Below are 23,131 nucleotides of genomic sequence, written 5' to 3'. Positions count from 1 at the left end.
GATAATGAAGTTGTAACTATAACATGACTGTAATAACAAAAAACACCAACGTATTCGTTCCATTTTGAGACGCACATATTCTATACTGCAACAATATTTTGTTATTTCCAAATTGTGTCAAACTTTCATTACGTTTGTAAAACTTTTTATGCATAGTAGGCCTACTGTGGCATAAGATAGATACCGTTAGCATATAATATGTCGTATTTCCCCATAACTAACACAAATGCTCCTTTAGAAATGTGGGTTTACTGTTACACAATTCTGTAAAGATTCCTTATCTGGTGCCAAACTAACCACTCACATTTATTAACTAATTCAAAATCCAAAACACAAACTAGGAAGATTTTCCTGATAATCCCTTTGCTTGAAGAAAGGCATCTTGGTTTGGATTTCTTCCGAGAAAGTTTCTCAACATCTGCTCTGCGTCAATTGAACCTCCGGGTTTTAAAATCTTCTCTCGGTAATCACGACCAACTTTCTGGTTCATGATTCCTTCTTTCTTAAATCTAATGCAACATAACATAGGATGATGATGACTGTCTATCATTGTGCTTTGTGGTGCGGCAATTTAAGAGTTAAAAATGGCAGTGGTTTTATACACTTTGCCTGCTTACCAGTTATCACAAAACTTTGTGGGTAACTGTTGTCATATAATTATCAAATTGAAAAAATCAAAGCGACCGCTGGGTTGAAGCAAATAGAGTTTAGTGTCAGGCTCAAGCATGACTGCATTGGTAGCATCATTGAACCTTTGGTAAAGGGGATCTGGTCTTACTATAGACTATACTAGCACAGAAAAGCAACCAACATCTACCTGGAGTAAAACATGTCAAAACAAAACACTTCACTCCACAAGTAACCATAATATTGAGCATCATATCCACCAGCTAAATGACCGAAAGTTGCTGGCATGCAGGTTCCTTCTGTAGCAGGAATACAAAGAATGTTCTTGCAAGCATCAGCATATACCTGGAATAGTGGAATATAAACTCATTACTCACCTACTATTTAGGCTCACGATTTTTAGAAGACACCCCCTCCTTTAATACATTCCAAATCTGTGTCACAATTTATTTGCCCAGTAGAGCATGGTTCCCTTTTCATCATGCAGTCATTTCTTACACTTCCATTTAAAACCTTTTAAACCCTTAAATTAACCTTCGGTAGTTTAGATCTTTGTATGAGTTTATTTTTCATTTTCTTTTGTAAAAACATTTTAGTTTTTGTCATCAACAGTTTGGTTTTAGTCAGTCAACATAAAAGAAGCTTATTGCACCTGTACAATATCTGCATGGTCACACATATGAATATTCAGGTCAAGGGTTCCTAAAACAATTTGTCTCAGATAAAAGACACCAGTGTTTGCATTCCTAGACTTGATCAAAGATTCAATCAACTTTTGGGGTATTTCACTTCCATCCTTATAAATATAAATAATATGAAGAACAAAAAACAAGGTAAACTTCCCTTTACTTATGGCAAGAAAGTTTGTAAAAACGGATACAATTGTAGGTGAGATACTGACCTTCTGATATTTGTTAAAAGCCATATAGGCCACTTTTATTAATACTGTACACATAGTGTTATATTATAATTATAAATGCTACACTATTTCCCATTGTAATAAACGTATGTGCACTCAAGCATCACCAGGGATGTCACAGAATGAAATATAAGCAACGATGGCTTTTTAAATTGTTTGGTCAGGAGGGAAAAATATGGTATTAGAGATTCAGCTGTTGTCTGTACACTAAATATAAAATGAGTTAATCTGCTACAATATAATTAATACAAAAATACTTTAATTCCAACAAAAAGGGAAATAAAAGTTCAAGCCTCAGTAAATACTTTACTTCATAATGCTGTGACATTTGTTTGAGTGGTTCATATTCCCAACACCAGTTTTCCAACATCTGGGAAGGGGCTTCCACAAAATCACATTCAACACTTGTTCCGCTAAACATTTCATATTCTGCCTGTGTTATATTGTTTAATCATTTATTTAACAGATGGTTTGTGTGCTCGTGAAACCTCATAGTTATCTTATAAACAGCATACAACATAATAGTTAAGTATCTGTATCATAAAAAGCTTGAGAACAGCACACCTAATTCCGGAGTCATAAACAAAAAGGTCTTTGCCATTGACTTGCCGATTAATATTCAATTGTTATTGTAAGAAGTATATCATTTCAGTGCACGCTCACTCAAAGCCGTTAAAATCTCCCCTGGACCCCTTGGCAATCCTTCTTAATTGCGGCAACTTTAAATAGTCATTGTTAACTATTTTGATAAAATGTTTTATTTGGTAGAATTACTTTTGTTTCCACATGTTACCTCTGCACATATTTGATGCATCACGTGACCAAATTCATGAAAAAAAGTTTCAACTTCATCATGAGTGAGTAATGACGGAGCATCGGAAGTTGGTTTCGTGAAATTTGCAACCATCGCTGCTACAGCTGTAATACAACATATCTTAGCATAGTTAGAAAGACATTTGAACACATGGCTGTTACTTTCACCACAATATTTAAGCATCGTAGGTTGAGGAGACATAAATTACTAAATGAATAAAGTTTTTATATAATTTAGACCTTCTGGTGTGTTTTAATAACATTCATTTACCAAGCTGTCGTGTTCCATCTGCTTTCAAACATCCAGGTATTAAATCAAAGCAAGCAGCGTGTCCGTACTTTCCTTCTCTTGGATGCAAGTCAAGGAAAAAATGTCCGATTAACTTTTCACTCGCATCATCTTTCACGGAGTATAACGTAACATCTTCATGCCACACGTGCGCATCATCTACTTGCTCATATCTTTGGTATAATCAATTATTTATTTTAAAGACTGTCAGCGTCATCCTAATTTAAAGTTACAACACATTACAAGTGTTGTATAATACACTATGGGGGTGGTTGTATACATCAAGTGCCCAGGTTTGCAACTTTATGGATGATGGTTTAATTTGAATTTGTTTTGTTTTTAATATCAGTGCTGATTTAGACAAGCATTACCACCATCTGGGTAAAAAATAGACTAAGTGTCGGAATACACACACCTACAAATGGTATCAAGGCAGTAAGCAATCTAACCAATGTGCTACTGCATCAGGATGAGAAAAATAATATCACAATTTTTTTAAATTTTAAACAAACCAAAATATGCCACATAACTACCTTAAACCGAGCAGTTCTTGGTAGATATTCAACAATCCTTTGGTTACAATGTGAATGGGAAAATATTGTTTAAGTTTGTCATGGTCAACTGAATATTTCATTTCCTCAATTTTGGTCATAAAGTATCTGCAAAATAAACATAAACACATAAACGTTTGCTGCTAGGCAAAGTAATGAAAATAAAAAGCTCTTAAGAGAATTTAATTAAGGTTACATGAATCGGACGTCAAAATGTTCGTTATTACCTTAAGTCCCACATATTAATCACACCGTCAAATTCCTCGTTGCCATTTTTACATTCCACTTTTTTTAAACGAAGCATTTCATCTCTATCACATTTTCCCAGTGGTTGTAGTTTTTCTGAGAATATTTGGAACAAAATGAAACCGCATAGATTAACCACTAGTACTTGTGTGTTGTGTATACCAAGGGAATGATAACATAATTTGGCAGAAACACTAAGGGTGGTATGCAGAAAGTATAATCTGGGATTCCCACCTAAACATAGATCATCTTTTCCGCGCTTTTTTTATTCCATCAGGAAATTACAGGAACACAGAACAATATTTCATAACAAAATCACCTGCAAGTTCATTCGTAAACTTAATGACATTATCTGGATGTTTTGCCATCCTCATATCATGAACGAATGCTGCGTGATTCTCATAACCAAGTATTGCTGCTTTCTCTGCTCTTAGTTTAACCAACTCAGCCAAAATTGCACTGTTTTGCTGAAAAAATAGAAGTTACCTAAAGCAGCATTAATTTGCGAGTTTGTGACATTCACTCATTTTTACCCCTACAGTATTTTTTTTACTTTTTAATTTAAAAAATAATTCCAAAATTTTACCTCAGTAACAAAACAAATCTGTGATACTGCCTACATGGTTGAATAATTAACGAAGTTACGTTTGAATATCATTCGGCAATCTTACTTCTTTACAGCGACTGTTAAAAGCTGTTTCCAACACTTTCCTTGTTTGTGAAACTGAACATTTCTTCATGATTGGAAAATAATGCGGATATTTTAATGTTACCACTAGTTTGCTTCCACTGTCTTTGTCTTTGTTTAAAGATTTGATGAAGTCTATCAAGAAATGGTGTTTTAGTCAGAAATTACTGCGGATGATTGAAGAATTTGGGGTTATACAAAAGGCAAACAGTATCCTATATATGCAACTCCATGATGGTTGCGAGACCACACGGCACACACCATGTATATTTATGGCCGTTTGCTTTCTTTAAATGTCTGATAATTTAAACAAACCATTGGTTCACTTCTTGATTTAAAGTAATTATCAATAATAGTTTCACGAAAGAATACACACTCACTCACTCTACAGTGGTAGCAGATTTAAGCAAAACCCGATATAATTTATTTAAAAAAAGTTCACCAAATGTTTTGCTGTGATGTTGGTTTAGGTATTTTTAAATGGGAGTTTGCAACAGTGCTTTGAAAATTATATATGCTAACTACTGTATATTCGTGGAACAATTTTTAACTTGAATATTTTAACCCTTCACAAACCATTTGGTAGTCCGGCAAGTTGCTCTGGTTCAAACAAAAGTTTTTCACTTTCTTCGTTTAAATTTTTCTGAAAATCTATACCAATCTCGGTCTGTCGCTTTTTATTTGCCTGAAATAAATAAAGTAGATTTAATAATCTTTTCTGAGACCAGTGAAATAACAAAAAACATACAAAAAAATTAAGCTATGAAATGAACTTAAGGAATTAAATTAAAAAACACCAAAAGGTACAATATTAGTAACAAAACTAAATTTTTTTCAATATGTTCATAATCACAATGATATACTATTAAATACTAACTTACTTTATTCAGGTTTAACAAACTAAAACAATGAGTATGTACAAAGTACAAACAAATATTAAACAAGACACATCACAACCTAACGTAAACGCTGTACCAAAGTAACTACCATAGGCAGCGCGTGAAGTAATAACACATCATTAAACAATTATACAGAAAGCCCCACAGACATGTTATGCATTACTTGCAATCTTTAACTTATTGTTACCTTTATTTTAGCTTGAGTTTCATCATCAAGATGAAGTCCATTTCTTTTACCCAGTTTAACCATCCTGGTGACAAGACGTTTACCTTCATTGGAACATTGCATATTACTTCCCTCCACAGCAACCACCCTGCCAATCAACAACAATAAATGGTTTCACAAAATATTATTTACACACAAAGTGACACATACATGTGCCAATATTTTAAATAATTCTTAATCTAAATTTAAATATATTGCATTTTTGTGACATTACAAAGATTTGAACACCTATAGGCCTATACAGTAAAGTGGGGTAATAAAAAACATAAAACATAAACTTTCGAATTTCCCAAAGTAATAAATAAAAAAATAAAAAATTTTAGTCTGGAGGAACAGTAGGCCTATTCATTATACCTTGATGTCCAAAAATGATTGTAGGATTTCTACCAATTACTTTGTTTTTAACTCCCCCCAGGCTTTGGGGTAAAAAACATTAGCGTGGCAATGAAAAACAATGTTTTCAAAGCAACTTAACTTAATCAAAAAAAGCTAAATAAACAAAAATGGAAGTACAGGGTAATAATACAATATTAGTCACACAACTTAGGTATTATGTAGTCTATATTTTCTCACAAACCTCAACTTTCCATCTTTTTTTCACAAAATCAAAATATATCCTATACACAGCCTTTTCCTAAAGCTTTTGTTTTATAATTTATGACCACAAATAATGTTTATTGGACTAAAAACAAAGCCTATAAGTTACATATCCTATATAGAGCATCACACTTGGTTTAACTAGATGGTAAAGGCTGTTTAAAATCTAAATGATATCCTGACTTTACCGAAACTGCCTGCATTCATAATAAATTTATCACGAAAGGCCTTCACACAAAAAAGTTCTTTTGTCAGTTTTTTGTTTGATTTATTATTTTGTGTTTTACTGAAAAAATAATTACCACCTTGAATGACAGTTAGGATAAAATATAAGCCACATAAATGACCTTTTTCCCCACAAAAGCTGTTTGCGATAAAACGTTTTTTTAGCGGGGCTTGGCTGGTTGTCCTTTCTTACCCCAAGTACCCCATTGTTTTTTATTACCATACTTTACTATATAATAATAAAAGGAAATTAAATATAATATATATATACATATAAAGTAAAACTTTGTTATTATAAGTATGCCCAGCATTGCCTTTTCAATAGGCAGACTGGGCAAGTGTTTGTAGAAGTATTAATATGGATACAGCACCTACATCTTTGAAATCGTGCTATGAACAATTAGATGTTCAATTTTTACCTGGAGTTTTTTTTAACAAATGTCAGAGTATCTTATACGAACATAAGATCATATGAGATTAGCAAGATATAGTTTTATATTAAAAATATGAATTTGAGGAATACAATATATTTATTATTTCTACCCACCGGTCATAAACATCTTTTCTCATACTCAACTCAATCTCAAATTCAGACAACTTTTTATCACATTCAGTACTTGCATCTCGAAGCTCCTTGTTTGTATGAACGTGCTGATAAAAATCCAAGTTGTTTCTAAATAAAATCATGTTTAAACAACATTTTATTAAAACAGGTGTTCTGCCTTCTGAACCGTCACATGAATAGCGGTTGTGCGGCCATTTCTCTTAACTCCTTAGAGACGAGTAATGCAAATATGCATTTTGAAACGAGTGTTCACAAAAATGTTCATAGGTTGACTTATAGTTGGTTTATTTGAAAGAGGAAGAAATTATCTACCAATATACCAGTTCAAAAAGGCATTATAGCATTTAAAAATTTTTACTAAACTTGATTTGAAAACTGTAAAGGATTTTTTAGAAGATGGTCCATATTCTGCCCTAAAATTATGGCTTTAATGTCATTCTGTCCAATAAAAGCGATTTTATTTGATCTCAATGTTGCTCTGGGGCTTGCCCGTCTAAGTAACTGGCTAAAATGTTGGTTTTACGCAAAGACGGCAATGTAAGCTGTTTTAACAAGTTTTTAGGTATTATGCAGCAATATGTTTTTGGGTGTAATATCTAACTTTATTTGCTTCTACATGTTGTGCAAAAAATGACGTCATCAAGTTATAAGTGACGTTATTAAGCACGGTAGTGGTCATATAGATCCTTTTTGCGAACAGTTGTTTTTGGCGTTGTTGTTGCTAATAGAGCGATTTTTTTCCGCACTTATCGCAATTCTCATTTCATTTATTCTTTAATCTCTTGATTGAAATCAAATCATATTATATATTTAGAATTTTTAGACTACATTTTTAGATTTAAAACCGCATAATTAGCGATTAATTACCGATTACTTTACTGTTTAATCAAATGCGCCAAATTCAAAATGCACCTTAAACTTTGATAAAATGATTGTACTGTAAAAAATATTTTGAATTTAGGCATAGTTTTATAAACCATACTGCATACGTTCGCCTAATTAGCGAGTAATTAACGATTACTTTTCTGTTTGTTTAAGGCGCTAATTCGTGGTTAAAATGTACTTTAATATTGATTAATCGATTGTTTTCGATACATTAATTCTAACTAGCTTAGTCTCATAAACCATAGTGTATAAAATCGTCCAATCAATAAGTAATTAATGATCATAACGCCTACGAATCAAGTAAACTGCCATGCATCGGGAACGTCGGGAACCCGTAGCACAGTAATCGGTACTTTTGGCTTTGTTTACGTTAGTGCGCAAATATAAATAAAAAGGAAATAAATCCAAAATAATTGTTACGACAGGCGAGGTTCGAACTCGGGATATTAGGCTATAATAGCGGGTGCCATAACCGTTAGGCCAGTAGATCCAGTAACCAGATTGTCCAGACAGCGGTTATACTGTCTGCCTGGGCCGCACGTGTTGGTGAGATAAGGAATCCTCACAACGATTCACGTCTGAATCAAACTATTTCCATTTAAGTGGGAACGCATCAAAAACACTGCTCTTATACCTTATTATCATTTATCGTAATTGGAACATTATTTTTAATTAAGCATTATATGATTAATATTAACTTTTAACATTTCATAATTAGGCTGCTGCGTGTTTACGGTTTGTCTAAATTCATAAAAACAAATGTTTTTAACCGACAACAACGTTAACTAGTGTAAGTTTACAATAAACACATGGTACAGGAGCTATACTGCTCTACAGGAGCCTACTGCTCTACAGTCACCAATGGCGACTAGAACCCGTTTTGTTGGTTACTTCAGATTTTTTTTTAATTGAGCCCAGTCGATCGTTGTAGTAAAAGGATCAATTAATATAGTAGGGTGGGGAAAGATGGGACACCTTTTTATTTTGTTTTCTCTTTTTTGGTAGTAAACAAAGAAAATTCAAAGAATTATGAAAGCGTATCCTTACAATTTCCACAGACCGTTGTTAATTGTTTAAAACACGATCAGGTTATTGAGAAATTATGTGTTAAAGGTGTCCCATCTCCCCCCCACCCTACTATATTATACTAATTAGTTTAAGCCGTGCTCATTCATTAGATCTATGATCTCTTATTGAACACTTTGACTTCACCAATTCAAACAATCATTTCAATTAGGTAGTAAACAAACCAGGAATTAATTTTGAAAATCCTGTATAAAGTCAATAAACGACAACTTTAAATAGATCAACTAACCTTATAACAGAGGATGTAACATCCAGGTTTGATATTGGAAGAATAGAATTTTCGAAAGTTGCCTCATGAACAGACACTGCAGCAACTTGGTCATACACAGCTTTCATACTTTCCATCAGCGCATCTGCTTGTTCTTTGATTTCTTTAGCACTCAAATCCCATCTTTGATTTTGTAAAGGTTGTACCATGGTTGTCAATACAGATGCAAAGCTTCGAATGTTGTTACTTGCTCTAATTGCAATGCAAGCGTTTCTATGATTTTCTACAAAATATATTTTAATCACTCAGGCTATTTAAATCAATAAAAAATACAATTTTCGTAAACACTATTACATACTTAACATAACAAAATCTTCTAACATAAAAATGTTTAATTACATCAAATGCTTCAACTCAGTGGTTGCTAATGAATTGTCCAAATTATCAGCCGCAAATAAAAAAGGGAAAGAAACCTCTAAATAATCACACACCAAGTAACATACATGGTAACTTGTGAAATGGCAAGAGGTGTAAAAAACACCCTTGTTATAGTGACTGGCGTTTTCAAGCTAGGACAAAGTAAATTACATTTATTCATTTATTATATTATTTATTTACCATAACCAATATCCTTGTTCCTAAAAGCCAATAGAAAAGATTACGAACACTGGCTAATTAAAATTACTCTTGTTGTATGATCATATAGTTGTAGAGGTTTGCAAACTACAACTACATGTACAGATTCTCATATTAATTAAATCAAGCAAAAATTAAGAGGAAAGATGTTTTCAGCCATGGCTGTCAGGCTGTGGGATGTTAAATGTAAATGATATTTTTGCATATTGATCCATTCATAAAACAATGGATAATAATGATATTGCTTCGCGTAAATAAACCTTGTTTGTGACTGTGTGTTACGATACTGTGTAGGCCTATATAAAGCTGATTATACCTTAATAATACCTACAACTTACTTTTACTCTGTGTGAAAAATGTACGTGACCGAATTGTTGGGTTATCAACACAAGTAACACACTTGACAAACAAAGAAGCAAACTTGTAAGGAAGTCTGGAACTTACAACTTTAAGCGCCACATTCATATCCCAAAAAAAGTTGCCGTGATTTACAATAGACACGCACACACAAGTTACACGGTACATATGATTTTTGTGTTTCGCTTTCGGGGGTTTTCTTGTATTAGAAATTAAAAGCTACACATTTAATTCGTATCTCAATTCCAATTATACAAGCAATCCGAATAACTGCTGTTTTTTGTAGTATGACAATTTTCAGTATACTTCAAAAAAAGGTGCTGTTTTTTGGCGGACACGATTATGACGTCATTTAGGGAATAAATAAGCATGATTTCTATGATGGGGGATTTTTCTGAAGGGTTGTTGGTGGTTTTTGAAAAAGTAAATTGTCGTTGAAGATCATGGAACCAACGAAGCAGATGTCGGAGGCGATGGACGCTTTATTAGAAATATCCGACATATTAAACACAGGTCTTGATGCTGAAACATTAGCTGTTTGTGTCCAACTGTGTGAACTTGGTGTTAATCCTGAAGCTATTGCGACCATTATTAAAGAAATCCGGTAGGTTTACGTTTACATATTAGCTGTTCTGCAAAATGAGACCTACGAACTATTGTCGTTCGTAAATTAATATTTTCATAAACATACTTTTCTTTTAGAATTTGACGCACTGTGGCTCTGTGAGCAGCCTCTCACAAAGTTGTTCAGTTCTACAAACGTACTTTTTTTAATCAATGCAATTCTATATTTATTTTATTTTTTAAGAAGTTTACACATGGAGCTATACAGAGAATACGGAAAATTGTTTTCGCTAGGAGGCGATGACAAATTCGTTTCTCTATTCTATGGGGAGCAGTTAGTTTCACGATTTATACACATAAGATATAAACCCCTAACCCCCAACACTAACCCCTAACCCCTAACTCCTAACCCTAAACTCGTCAAACAAAAAAAACTTGAAAAAAATATAAAAAAAGTATTCCACTGTGCGGGACTCAAACCCGATAAAAATGAAACAAAGAGAGTATACGACCGCATGCAAACCGTTACACCACAGACTCGATGACAGTAAACACAACGAAAGAGCATATATAACCGACCTAATGTGGGAAATATGTTCTTACTAGTGTTTTATGTATTTAGAAAGGTATTTTTAATATTTAATTAATTTGTTTTACACTTATTAACACTTTGTAGTGCTGTTTTGTTCGTTTTTCCGTATTTTTTAATTTAAATAATTACCGACACCTAGCGGAAAAAGTTTTCCGTCTTCTCTGTATAGTCCCATGTGAAGTTTACTAACCCTTATAACCACTAACCCCTAACCATTAACCACTTCCTACCAGCCTATTCTGCTATGTACAGGACTCTTTACTAGTGCCAACTTTTGTTATTGTATTTGAAGCAAGAAAAAAAATAACTGTAAACAACTAATAAGCTAACTGTATGTCGGTACTTCCGTTTGAAAGTTAAGGTTTTTTATTTCAATTTCAACCAATCTGTCCCCTTATATTTTCAACTATATAATCGATACACTCATACACATACACTATTGAAGAAATATATAAACGTAAGTTATGTAGTAGTAGGCTATGTTTTGTTTTCAGATTACAAACATCAAACTTGCCAAATCAGAAGAACCTACAAGCAAAAGGCACGTAATGATCAAGATTTTTATAAACACATTTGTTATATTGAAGTTGATTCAATCAGCTGATTTGCTTCATTTGTCACAACTTAGTAATGTACAATTCAGTAAAATTACATTTCTTTATGAACTTTGTCATAAATTGCCGGCATGGCTTCATCACATAGAGGCAAACTTTTACGAACTTTATCATAAAGTGAATGATCAAACATTTCACGAAACTCTTCTCTGGTCATATAACTATCAGCATACAACATCTGGAACCTGCACATTTCAAGTGCTTTTTTTTATAAGTTAAACAAGGGGTTCAAACTTAGTTCATGGCACACTAGAGTACCTGTTTGTGACACATGAAATATTTTATAGACAACACATGTTAAAACTTTTTATAAACTATTATTAATTATTTAAAGTTTTTGGTTTGTGGTGCTCCATATACAGTTTTATAAATCTTAAACCCTGTTGGGCCTGTTTTATACACACAACTTACCCATTAAAGTCTTTTGTTGCCTTTTCTAGTTGTCGAATTGTTTTCACGTTATTAAAATGTAATGTACGAGGCTCCCCATAAGCTCCTACGTCCACATACATTTCACCTTCATCACCAGGTGGGGCTAACATACCAGGTTCTTTCGGAAGGTAAAATGGACATAGCCAGAGTGGGTAAAGCTGGAAAGAATATATATGACATAATATATGATGATTGCAATAAAAAGTTGTCAGTGCAATAACCAAGTGGTATAAGTTGTAACGGATCACGAAAAAAAATTATTTGGAAATGATTATGAAAAAATAAATTTATTTGACTACCAAAGGTAAACACAGCTTTGGATAAATAGTGTTAGGAACATCTATGGCAATGCAATGCATGCATAGGTAGTTAGGTCACACAGGCTTATATTAAAAATGGCAACCCACCTTAATCTCATCATGAAAAACTTTCAAACATTTTGATAAATGTTTGATGGGAAGCATCATATCTTGCACAACATGATGCTCTTCATATAATCTTTTCACTGTTTTACCTTGAGTTAATTTTAACAAAGAGATCTTGGGTGGCATCAACCAACCAACAAGCAAACGGAATATTGGATTATTGCCGAATGGAATGATGTCCTGAAGAGAATGCTTTGTTTAATAACTTAAAGAGTTGTTATTATTTATAACTATAGGTAATATCAGTTACAAAACTTACAATACTAACTAATTAATAACCCAAACCTTGTTTAACAAGCATTCAAAACAGGCTATTAAGTCTTGTTTATCTTAGATATAGAACGGGTTTTGTGTTCATTGTTTTACCTGTTGGTGGCGTAATCTGGTGGGTCATAAATACATCAGATATTAAGGTACTGCAGAACATCCAAATGCTCAAATAGAATTGCTAAACAACATTAAATAAAACTTACTTGTAACTCCCAGAAGATACTTCTTGTATGGCGGTGATAATAATCACGCAGTGGGATATATTCCACTGATGATTGATCATTTTTCAACTTGTCTTCAACATGTTTGAAGAACCACGGTTTGTACCAATGCCCAATTCGGTTTAACTGTTCAAAGGTTTTTGTTTAATTTAGAACTGCTTTCATTAAAATACATGTATAATGTAAAAAACAAAGCTATATTGCCTGCGATATAGTAATGTAAATACAGTGTTATGTATTCACAAATTGCAAATTTAAAGACAACAAAATAAAAATGTTAGAGCTTAAGGTTTCAATTTGTTGGCTCTGAATTTACATTTATTGTTGCAATGGTTTAATTTAAGTAACAGTAAATGTATTTATATCTGTTGCTTTTTTTATTTACCTTTCCAGATTCAAAAACATCACAGAAATTGGCCGTCATAACAACACCACTCTCATCAGAGAAAGCAAGTGCTTCAACAAAATCATTTTCTCTTGTTTTCATTGATTCTATAACATTTGTTTGTACTCTTTATGTTGAACACCAGATGCAGTGGCACAACCTTGTGGCTGAGTTTACCCAAAGACGCACACGTTCACCATGATAACAGCTTTAAGCTTTAGACTCGGTATTCTCCAGTTACAAAATAAAAAGTCCATATATTATGCTACATTGCCAACAAACCAGTTAAACTTTTTCATGGACTGTTTAATGAATTAAAACATAATCAATAATTAGTAATCACCTTTAATAAAGAGTTGTGTCATTTCATCAGCAGACTGAGCAGGATGGTATTTAATTCTTACATAAGGTTTTGAAGGAATTATTCGTATTTCAGCTGCCACAAGGAATCCTAATGTTCCATATGACCAAGGTACAGCATAGAACAAATCAGGATTCTCAGTCTAAAAATATCGTATCATTTTATAAGTGAGCTATATTAGGTTTCCAGCCTTGTACACATCACGTATTATCTAATACAGAAGGGACAGCTATTAATGTTGGTACATTTTCTGAAGTCAACAAACTAAGAACTTATATTTGTTTTATATATATATATTATATAAATAACCAAAATACACTGTTTATTCAGAAGAAATACGGAAATAGTGTGTCACGGTGCCATGACTGTCAGTGATACTTTTACATTTCTATGATAAGTTGAGTTAAGAATATAATCGAACAAACATTAATTAAGTTTCGTTACGCAATATTTGATCTAAGCACATACAATGTACACACCCGACTACATTTAGTTAATGTTCCATCAGGTAGAACCAGTTCATATGATTCACAAACATGTTGTATCAACCCATACTTATGAGATGAAGTTTCCACACCTAAAATTATTTGATATTGTTTTTTTCAACAAGCCCAAACTTAATATAATATGCATTACTCTAATTTTGCAACTGCTCTGTTGTATAGAAAATGTATGATTAACATCAATCGGGATGGTGTATCAGGGCAACACAGGTGCTTATAAACATTGCGACTTTTACACGATATGCAGCTTCATTGGTGATTTTTTTTTTTCTGTATAGTTAACAACCTATCACCTTTTTATCCACAAAACACATGCGACACCATGTTAATTGTTAACACCATTGAACTTCAATTCTTCTCTGGTTTATTGCTACTTTAACCACAATACTACATTACCAGCTTTACAAAGGTGAATTCCGTGTAAGTTAAATCACCTGTTCCCATTATTAAACCACCTACAGTCAAATCATCAAGCTCAGGAACAATTGGTAACGTCCAACCAAGCGGTAGAAGCAATGTTGTTACTTGTCCCATTGTAACTAAAGGCTCCAGTCTTACAATCTGAGACAAAAAAAGTTGTAAGCTACTGGATTATAACACCATAATTTATACCATATATTATGATAAAACGGAACAGGTCAACCATAAAGCAATTAACTTTTCAAAAGTTTTATTATATATTAAGCTTGTTGAAATTTCTTGTACAATATATGTAACAGTTACTGGGTCGCAAATATAAAAGGATCTCCTATATGATTTGTTTTTATGATTGGCAAATTGATATAACAAAACATAACATTTTTGATGCTTATGACAGTTGTTTCTGATTTAGGTCTCAATTTAGTGTAAGGTTGATTGTTTGTGGTTCTTAACAGTAACACATAGATCTTTTAATTACAGTATATAATAAGCTACTGATAGATACTCCCCAAGTGTCATAATACCTTTCTCTGGGTGTTCACTTCCAATATATCCATTAAATTAATATGTATTTTGTGCATGTCTTTCTTATACTTTCCAAGCCGAAGTGAAACAGTTGCCCACCCTGGTCGTCCAGTGCACATTTTCCTCCCTTTTTCATGTTTAAAGTTTCTAACCTGCAATTAAACACCAATACCCCACAGGGGCATATTCAGGGGTCAGAAGTTCAGAACCCCCTTTGAAAAGAGGTATGAAATAAGTAAACAACCATGCTTCATTGCACAGCACATATGGTTCTTGGGTTTTAATATACTATGATCCCCAAGCCTTTAAATTCCTAGATATAGATATTGTAACACATATGTATTGTTTTAAATGGCAAGCATTTTCACCTGTTGTTGCACTTGTTTTACTCTTGCAGCATGCTGCTGAGGTGCACTGTTGAATTTAAAAATAACCCAAGCACGGACAGACATGTAGATGTCGAACAAGAACGACGCCGGTAATAGGAAGATACAAACTATCACCCATCTATAGTGAACCAATACATGCTCCAGACCTGTTAATAGTTTGCACATGATTTATTAAAATTTGTACGCAAACGTAACATTTTGAATGCATGGCAAATACCTTTAGATCGTAGATAAAGTGCAATTATGGCAAATACCCCGATGATCGCTGCATACATGATCCACAGGTTGTTATGAACAAACTAGCAGGAAAGGTCGCTTCACCTTCAAACTACCAACCAACAGCAACTTTGTTGCGATAGAAAGATGAAGCTACTTCTGGTCATCTCTGCAATGCTGCCATACAACGGATATTTCATTCACTAAACACTATCACACGGTGGAACATTGGTGTGAAAATTGCAGCCGTTGAGTTGAATTTAAAAACATTAGCACTTCGAGTGGACAGTCCCATTAATTCTAAAAGCAATAATGTTATGTATATCGGGTAAATTAAAATAAATCTATTATCAATATCTATATTAGCTCTGAAACTGCTTCATTATGGTACTCTCATTTCGCGACATATGTTGTACATCTGAATCTCGTGGTTGTGACATCATACCAATCAAATAACATAATCTACAACTACATAAATTTCGTATGAAAAATAAATATACACTTCTACAGCCCTTAAACACTACTTAACTAAAACAGGAAATTTAATATTTGTTTGGTAATTTATGTTTCGACCTACGTACCAAAACCTAAATTAACGGATTGACCTGAAGCTGTACATGCGGAGTCAATGTGTGTCATAAATTGTCACAATTCAAAAATATCAAACTTTCATTAGCGCAAATGAGCAGTTTATTATGAAACCAAGCAGCGTATGTACTATTCACAGGTCACGGGACCCCGTTTACGCAAGGAAGTCTACGGGTCACGGTGAAGGGCGCTTGGTATAACGAGACGTTTGACTAATCCGCTTAGCGCTTCTTTGTGGAAGGCTACTTCGCGCAGAAGCATTATGATTGTTGGAAGTTAAAGCCGCCAAACTAATTATTCAATTTTTCACTTGGATGGTCGCAGTAAAAAGGGAAAGTCGTTGGGATCGTTTACACCAAAACAAATAATGCCGAGATTTATGTTTTCCCTGTATAGTTCATGTTACTTTGGGTAATTTTTGCGTAAAAGTTGTGTAAAAATAGCCAACGGGTTATCAACGTAACCTTTGTTAAACATTTTATATTTCAGACATCGCATTGGTTTGTAATATAGATCGGGGTGGGGTAAGATGGGACATGTTTTCATTCTCTTTTCTCGTTCTCTTTGGTAGTAAACAAATAATGCTTGCAGAATTATATAACCGTGGCCCTACAACTGTATAATCGCGTTGTTACTTATTATAAACACAATCCCGAAATTAAGATATTTAGGTGCCAACGTTTTACCATCTTACCCCACTACGTCATGGTCATGCTGTTGTGGACGTTAAACACTTTCTTCATTTGCAGTGAAACCATAAACAGTTTTCTGCATGTCATTTCTGGTTATTTTTTGTTATTATGTTTAATACGAAATACTTAAGTAAGGAGAAAATACCGCTTCCCGAAAAAGTGAACTGGCAACCCCTGGAGTCACTTTGTCGACGAGTATAGTTTTGAAGATTCTTTGAAATGACTCAACCGATTACGACGCGTTTAGCCACAAACAGCTGATTCATTTCAAATCAAGTGTTAACCGGCGCTTTATTACTACATAGTTTTTAAACTGCTTTGGTTTTAGTCACATCTGGGTAACTAAATACGTTTGCGACCAGTGTCTTGAAATGGCGATTAGGGGATTTTCATACCTCGCCCGAATTTACCTTTCTTTAAGTGTTTATACGTAAACTACTTTTACAAATGAATGCCTGAACAGATTTACTTGATCTATATTTTGGAGATCTATATTTACTGTAAAATCTAATTAAAAATGTTTTATTTACCACATATTTTTGTATTTTGATTTAATCAAGCATTAATATCTGAAATGGTGACGTAAAGTAAGTATATTTTTGAAAAATGTAGAATTACAGATTATAAAATACAACACAAAAAAATGGTGGTTTATTTTTCGCGGTAAAATAGAGGCAGGTGACTGACGATCATCAGAAGCGAATTGAAACCTCGTATCCCTTTTTTCCTTCACTATTTTTAACGCACAGGACCTTACTTTCTCTCGCATGTAAGAGTTCAGCACTTGCGCGCAAAGTAAGACTGGTGATTTTTAGATAAAACCCGGTGGCTAAGTTTCTACAAGTTTTGAAATAAATAAATAACGACGGAAAGTACTATTCTTATGTAACATTACAGAGATTTTATTAATTGCGTCAACAAAGCGCAGAATAAGCTAATCAGTGATCTAAACTAGTGAATGTTAAGTTACCATGAAACCTGTGGCAGATTCTTCACCAGTTGGAGCCGACACTTCGTCAGATTTTCCATCATCAATTCCCAACGAGTTCCAACAAGTAGCTGGTGCATCAAGGAAACCCCTTCGTACACCGAAATGTGCCCGATGTCGGAATCATGGAGTAGTAAGCACCCTGAAGGGCCACAAACGACATTGTCGTTGGAGGGATTGCCAATGTTCAAACTGCCTGTTGGTTGTCGAGAGGCAGCGTATTATGGCAGCTCAGGTAAGACGTATTTTTTAAATACACCTAGCGTAAACATACCTATACAAGTTGCTTAATGGAGACTTTGTTTTTCTCTCCTAAAACTGCCGTTTGCTTCAACAAAAACTCACCTAAAACACTAAAGTGAAGTTTAAATTGTTGCCCGCTGATAAATGTGTTATCTATACCTACTAAAATAGCTGTGTATTCACTTACGATTATTACGCATTCGAAAAAAGTGTCTTATTTGCTTATTTTCACTTTTGTAATGTGAAGAAAGTTTACTTAGTGTTAAAATGACCAAAATGTGTAAATCGTTTTTTTGGTAGATACTGTAGTCTGTAGAGTGCATACAAAAATAAACTAATAAATATTTATATTTAACGATGCGGAAAACAATTAATGAAGCGGAAAATATATGTCGAGCTCAGCGATATTTCATTCAGTTAGGAAGAATTAATCACCCCCACATCGTGTACACAAGTTAGTTTCGCGTTTACCGACATCAAAGAATCCGTCTCTCGTCGCTACCTAGCGCAGAGCCCAGTTACTTACCTCGTAAGCAGCTGTGGACAAAATGGTTGGAGGTGCATTGGTTGATGCATGCGGGAGTTAGATCAAAGCGAAACCTACACCCTTAACTTGAGAGTAGTACCAGTCATATGAGCGTGGTACAAAGCGATGGCCAGTGACGCTGAAGTGTGCGAACGGAAGGGCTATTTAAAATGCTCTCTTTCTTTCTTTGCCAATAGAGAATACTAGACGGAAATTACTTCGTTGGTATTAGGTATAGACCCATTACTTAGGCTAAAGCATACTGCGGCGATATCACATTATCATATAATAGGTGTTCAAAGGGATCTTAAAGTCCCCGATATAAAAGCGGAATCAAACACATGGGCGCATCGCCATTTTGAATATGAATCGTTCTTGTAAGGTGTAGCAAGCTGTAAAAATCACGCGTTACAAAAAAGTAAACGATTTGATATTTAAAGTAAACAAAAGTTCGATCAGATATAGGACGAAGTGGAGCGACGCGGCTCCCACACTTGAATCGGGCATCGTCGTGAGAAATGATGCCAGAGTTAATTGGTCTGGTTTCACTTCGTGGGATCGAGGAAACCAATATGTTTACTAACAACTCGTTCCTTGTCAATTAAAAAAAATGGAATCACATTTTTTCACCAGACGCTGTGGCACTCGGGTTCATACATTTTTATTACGTATATACAACAATAACGCACACATTAATAGTTGTTTATAAAGAAAACCGTGTACCATATATTGACGGAAGCGAATTATTTTCCGCCCGATTTGTAATTGCGAAGCCAAACTCCCTCTGAGTACTTTTAAAGTAAAATTCCATCGAAGTCGATCACTTCGCTTTAGCTCCATTTAAGGCGCTTGCAAGTCATAACTCGAGCGAGGGATTTAGTAGAAGACTTCCATCTTCAGTTACAGGTGCGGTGTCGACGCAAGTCAACAAAGTAAGCTGACACCTTGCTAACAGTCCATCGTGGACACGAGTGTCGGCCACCATTAACCCCCCTTTTATCTTGATTAGCAGCAAATAAGACTTCGTATGTAAAACTTTGTTTAAAATCGGTCAGATTCTGAACAAGCAGACTTGCTGTACTTATCATGGCGACGTTAACCAACCTAACGCAACAAAACAATGATGACCAATGCTGCCTTCAAAGTGGTCAAGCACCGTGTCCACGTTAACGATTGTCTTTCTTTTATATTCAAACAAAAACAAACTTATATACTATTTAAAGACTGATTGATTGTTTACAGACTAATATAGTCGTCAGTCACTATTCATCATATCAATGCATATGTTTTGCAAATATATCTTTCACCTAATATAACTTTATAAATTTTATTATAGGTCGCCCTGCGAAGACAGCAAGCAGCTGATGTAAAAAAGAGCGGACGGTCGGACAGTGAGACTTCATCTCCGGTTGGTGAAAAAGAAGATGCTGCAGTTGATGTCGGTTTGATGGAAGACGCGGCTGCATCACTTCGCATACGGAGTAAGAACCTCAGAACAGCAAGCTCCCTGACCAAAACAATATTAGCGAGTAAGTCTTTTGTAAATCATTTAAGCTGAGTTCGGAATAAATTATACTTAACTTTATAGATAAAAAACAAGCTGCCCCACACGAGTCTATTGCTCGCCATATTCTTCCACCAATAAGTGAACGAATGCGGAAGCGGAGAGCCTTCGCTGATAAAGAGTTGGATGATGCCATGATGAGAAGAGAGATGAATTCCAGATGTGGGATTTTCCCGCATAATCCTACCAACATCGTTGTGCCAGGAAACGAAGCATTCTTTCAGAAAAGAAATTTTCTTTCACCATCAGTACTGAATGTAAATAGCGACATATCACCATACGCGGCTCTTCTTCGAGCATCACATAATCCATATGTGCTAAATACGGAGGCTACTGAGTTAAGCGACGGATTGACTTCGCCGGACATCACCGTTGATCACTTGGTCGACCACCAAACATCTGGTAAACTAAAACTTGATGTAGAAAGCGGACCCCGAAACAAAAGACCACGGCACTCTAGTAGGCAAAATGTTTATAAGTCCAAGTTATCCAACGAGAGCGAGGTAAGAGATGCTGCTGTGAATAAAAACACTGGTGAAACAAATAAAGACACACCTATGGGAAACAATCCATATCAAGCGGACACTGCAGAAGGTCGAACACGAAAGCAAAGAATCAACTTTTTGTCCATAATGTTTCCAACGTGCGATCCCGCAACTCTGGAGAGGGCACTGGGAATTTATGAAAACCCATATTCGCCTGCCAATAGTTTAGATTCAGCAGCATTCGATGCTGGAGGTAAAGCTCGGACTGAAGGATCGTTTTCATTCTGCAACGACCCGATGTGCAATTCAATTTTCCCGAAGTTTTTATCGTCTATGCCTCATCTAAACGCTTCATGTCCATCATCGCGGCACAACAAGGGAATTATAGGAGCCACATATGACTCTGTACATGCGGAAAACATCAAACCATATATATACCCGTACCATGCGCTGCCTACACCTACGTTTGCTCAAAAAATTCACTTCGATGAAAGTTGCAATTCAGATAGGATATTTCCCAATTTTCGGAGAATGGACGATGCCGCACGTCATAACGAGGAATTTCGAGCATGTATGCTACAGCAATACACCGCAGCGATAAACAATTCTTTGCCATTTGCCCCAGTTTTTGCAACATCTAGACATTTTCCTGTTGATGCCGACTGCCCAGTTTCAAAAGACATCGGCCGTTTCAGATCCGAAATTGCCTCAAAACTTCATTCTCGGAAAGAAATATTAACTCTTCCCAACAAAAGCGTTACGCTGGCGGGCTGTGAAGAAATAAATAAATTAACTGCAAAACAGCGCAACGATGCTGTAACACCAAGGCCACAATTCACGGTGGCAAAATATCAGGATGAGAAAATAAATGGATTAGATTCTGTGAAACAAGAGAAAAGGTGCAACTTGGAACAAAATGGAGACGACCCCTACTTGCCTCGCGCTGTCGTATGTTCTACAGACCACACAACAGAATCGCGTTATAAATGGAACAGTGCTTCTCAACGACGTATTTGTAAAAATCAAAGATCTAATAAACTAACTTCATTTACCGTACAGTCAATTATGGGCAACGCGAGCAGTTAAATTATTTTATTATTGTGTTTTCACCAGCGGTGTTCTGTTCCACACTTTCCTTATTATTATAAATTGTTTTTCGTTTGAATAATTACAAGTTAACCACAGGATTTTGGGAGTTTTTTTGGAAAAGTTTGATTGTACTTTAGAAATACATGTTCCACTGTCGGCAAAGTTATAGATATTAAGTTCGATTATTATGTTTGCGTGTTTCTGTACGGTATTGCAGATTATTGGTCAAACTTTTATAGCAACTTCAAAGCAAATGCTGACTAGAACTTAAACGTAAATAGCGTAATAGGTCTATTCCGGTGACATTAGCGTCACACCAGTCGAGTTTGATTTATTATGGTTATATACCCACTCGCTATAAAGTCGTCTAAAGTTACAGAGAATTTGTTGTAAACTAGTTGAAACACGAGCGACAAATTAACAGATCGAAATACTGTTATTGGATAATACGTTGAAGCAACTCAACACCGGCATTACTCCACTTATTCGGAAAAACACTTTGAGGTGGGCACATCATACCGAATTATACCACTTCTCTTCAAATATCAAATATTTAACTTTGAACACAGGGTTTAGTCAGAATAAAATCCTGCGGACATTACTTTGAAAGATGTAACCAGATAAGCGGTTTAATCTCACAGCTTGAGATATTTTTTCAAAAATATTACTTGAGTAGTTTAGTTCGGCACGAGTAATACCGTTTGTCTTTTGAAGCACCGATCGCGTGCTATACTATGGCTTCTGAAATGCTTCCCGAGCCAAACAAGCATAAGCTAAGTTAAGGGATGGTACAGCCATGCTTATAACTAATCCCGCCTAATTCAATCTGGCTTGGTTAGTCGATCATGTTATCGCTTTCCTTACCCCGCATAATGAGCAACCCCAAACAGAACAACAGTAACTTCAAGGTCAAGAACATGCGCTGTCTTGGCACCACTCGACCTCACTTGCCAGTTATTGTTACTTGATTGGAGCAGATAAATCTTTTTCCTGCAACCTTAAATCGCACATGAGGCTACTGTGAACAACGTACAAAAAGCTTTACGCTTTAATCACCACTGCTTCTCCTTTGGGCCGAATTAACTCAGCGAACTACACACACGCGGGCTGAGCTTCGCTGCTAATTACATTTGCCTAAGTAATGACGGAAATTAAATTAGTATTACCGGCGTAAACTTGAAAGAGATCTTTCGGCCTTCGGAATAAGAAAAAATTGCCTAAA

General features: G+C 34.9%; 4 protein-coding genes across 5 annotated transcripts; 2 read left to right on the top strand and 2 right to left on the bottom strand.

Annotated features, from left to right (window-relative positions):
- Positions 1-5: 5 nt before the first annotated feature.
- LOC149732084 (thimet oligopeptidase-like) lies at positions 6-9,989 on the bottom strand. 2 transcript variants are annotated; one of them, XM_089882763.1, is made up of 15 exons: positions 9,799-9,987; positions 8,846-9,107; positions 6,628-6,753; positions 5,220-5,346; positions 4,710-4,818; positions 4,117-4,268; positions 3,765-3,912; positions 3,427-3,541; positions 3,182-3,307; positions 2,631-2,821; positions 2,340-2,464; positions 1,857-1,979; positions 1,280-1,423; positions 818-972; positions 6-509 (listed from the first exon to the last, which is right to left on the bottom strand). In XM_089882763.1, the coding sequence occupies exons 1-15, from the start codon at positions 9,983-9,985 to the stop codon at positions 338-340; spliced, it is 2,262 nt and encodes a 753-aa protein (XP_089738889.1). In that variant the 5' UTR covers positions 9,986-9,987; the 3' UTR covers positions 6-337. The 2 variants fall into 2 exon arrangements, with proteins under 2 accessions (XP_089738889.1, XP_089738892.1); XM_089882766.1 differs by lacking the exon at positions 1,280-1,423 and having other exon boundaries at positions 9,799-9,989.
- A 200-nt stretch (positions 9,990-10,189) lies between these two features.
- Positions 10,190-12,079, top strand: LOC149732083 (mitotic-spindle organizing protein 1-like). Its single transcript, XM_089882812.1, has 2 exons — positions 10,190-10,421; positions 11,468-12,079. The coding sequence occupies exons 1-2, from the start codon at positions 10,261-10,263 to the stop codon at positions 11,520-11,522; spliced, it is 216 nt and encodes a 71-aa protein (XP_089738938.1). The 5' UTR covers positions 10,190-10,260; the 3' UTR covers positions 11,523-12,079.
- LOC149732082 (delta(24)-sterol reductase-like) lies at positions 11,322-15,948 on the bottom strand. The gene is made up of 11 exons (XM_089882779.1): positions 15,736-15,948; positions 15,498-15,664; positions 15,129-15,281; positions 14,619-14,745; positions 14,161-14,258; positions 13,664-13,823; positions 13,321-13,427; positions 12,918-13,061; positions 12,427-12,624; positions 11,999-12,177; positions 11,322-11,772 (listed from the first exon to the last, which is right to left on the bottom strand). The coding sequence occupies exons 1-11, from the start codon at positions 15,791-15,793 to the stop codon at positions 11,622-11,624; spliced, it is 1,542 nt and encodes a 513-aa protein (XP_089738905.1). The 5' UTR covers positions 15,794-15,948; the 3' UTR covers positions 11,322-11,621.
- Positions 15,949-17,800: 1,852 nt separating this feature from the next.
- On the top strand, positions 17,801-22,007 carry LOC149732081 (uncharacterized). The gene is made up of 3 exons (XM_089882771.1): positions 17,801-18,237; positions 20,108-20,300; positions 20,360-22,007. The coding sequence occupies exons 1-3, from the start codon at positions 17,986-17,988 to the stop codon at positions 21,904-21,906; spliced, it is 1,992 nt and encodes a 663-aa protein (XP_089738897.1). The 5' UTR covers positions 17,801-17,985; the 3' UTR covers positions 21,907-22,007.
- Positions 22,008-23,131: the final 1,124 nt, after the last annotated feature.

The sequence above is a fragment of the Ciona robusta genome, chromosome 8 (genome assembly GCF_009617815.1).
Source record: "Ciona robusta chromosome 8, ASM961781v2".
Taxonomy (NCBI): domain Eukaryota; kingdom Metazoa; phylum Chordata; class Ascidiacea; order Phlebobranchia; family Cionidae; genus Ciona; species Ciona robusta.
This window is presented reverse-complemented; position numbering and strand designations above follow the sequence as displayed.

What these genes read in the sequence shown, in the direction of transcription:
- LOC149732084 (XM_089882763.1), bottom strand. Translation starts at nt 9,985, where the DNA reads ATGTACCGTGTAACTTGTGTGTGCGTGTCTATTGTAAATCACGGCAAC. An exon ending in ATTAATATGTGGGACTTAAG is followed by an intron (nt 3,308 to 3,426) that starts GTAATAACGAAC and finishes TTTATTTTGCAG; the next exon opens with ATACTTTATGACCAAAATTG. An exon ending in TGCATCAAATATGTGCAGAG is followed by an intron (nt 1,980 to 2,339) that starts GTAACATGTGGA and finishes AATATAACACAG; the next exon opens with GCAGAATATGAAATGTTTAG.
- LOC149732083 (XM_089882812.1), top strand. Translation starts at nt 10,261, where the DNA reads ATGGAACCAACGAAGCAGATGTCGGAGGCGATGGACGCTTTATTAGAA. An exon ending in ACCATTATTAAAGAAATCCG is followed by an intron (nt 10,422 to 11,467) that starts GTAGGTTTACGT and finishes TTTTGTTTTCAG; the next exon opens with ATTACAAACATCAAACTTGC.
- LOC149732082 (XM_089882779.1), bottom strand. Translation starts at nt 15,793, where the DNA reads ATGTATGCAGCGATCATCGGGGTATTTGCCATAATTGCACTTTATCTA. An exon ending in ACTTTATCTACGATCTAAAG is followed by an intron (nt 15,665 to 15,735) that starts GTATTTGCCATG and finishes AACTATTAACAG; the next exon opens with GTCTGGAGCATGTATTGGTT. An exon ending in CATTAACTAAATGTAGTCGG is followed by an intron (nt 13,824 to 14,160) that starts GTGTGTACATTG and finishes CGATATTTTTAG; the next exon opens with ACTGAGAATCCTGATTTGTT.
- LOC149732081 (XM_089882771.1), top strand. Translation starts at nt 17,986, where the DNA reads ATGAAACCTGTGGCAGATTCTTCACCAGTTGGAGCCGACACTTCGTCA. An exon ending in AGCGTATTATGGCAGCTCAG is followed by an intron (nt 18,238 to 20,107) that starts GTAAGACGTATT and finishes ATTTTATTATAG; the next exon opens with GTCGCCCTGCGAAGACAGCA. An exon ending in GACCAAAACAATATTAGCGA is followed by an intron (nt 20,301 to 20,359) that starts GTAAGTCTTTTG and finishes TTAACTTTATAG; the next exon opens with ATAAAAAACAAGCTGCCCCA.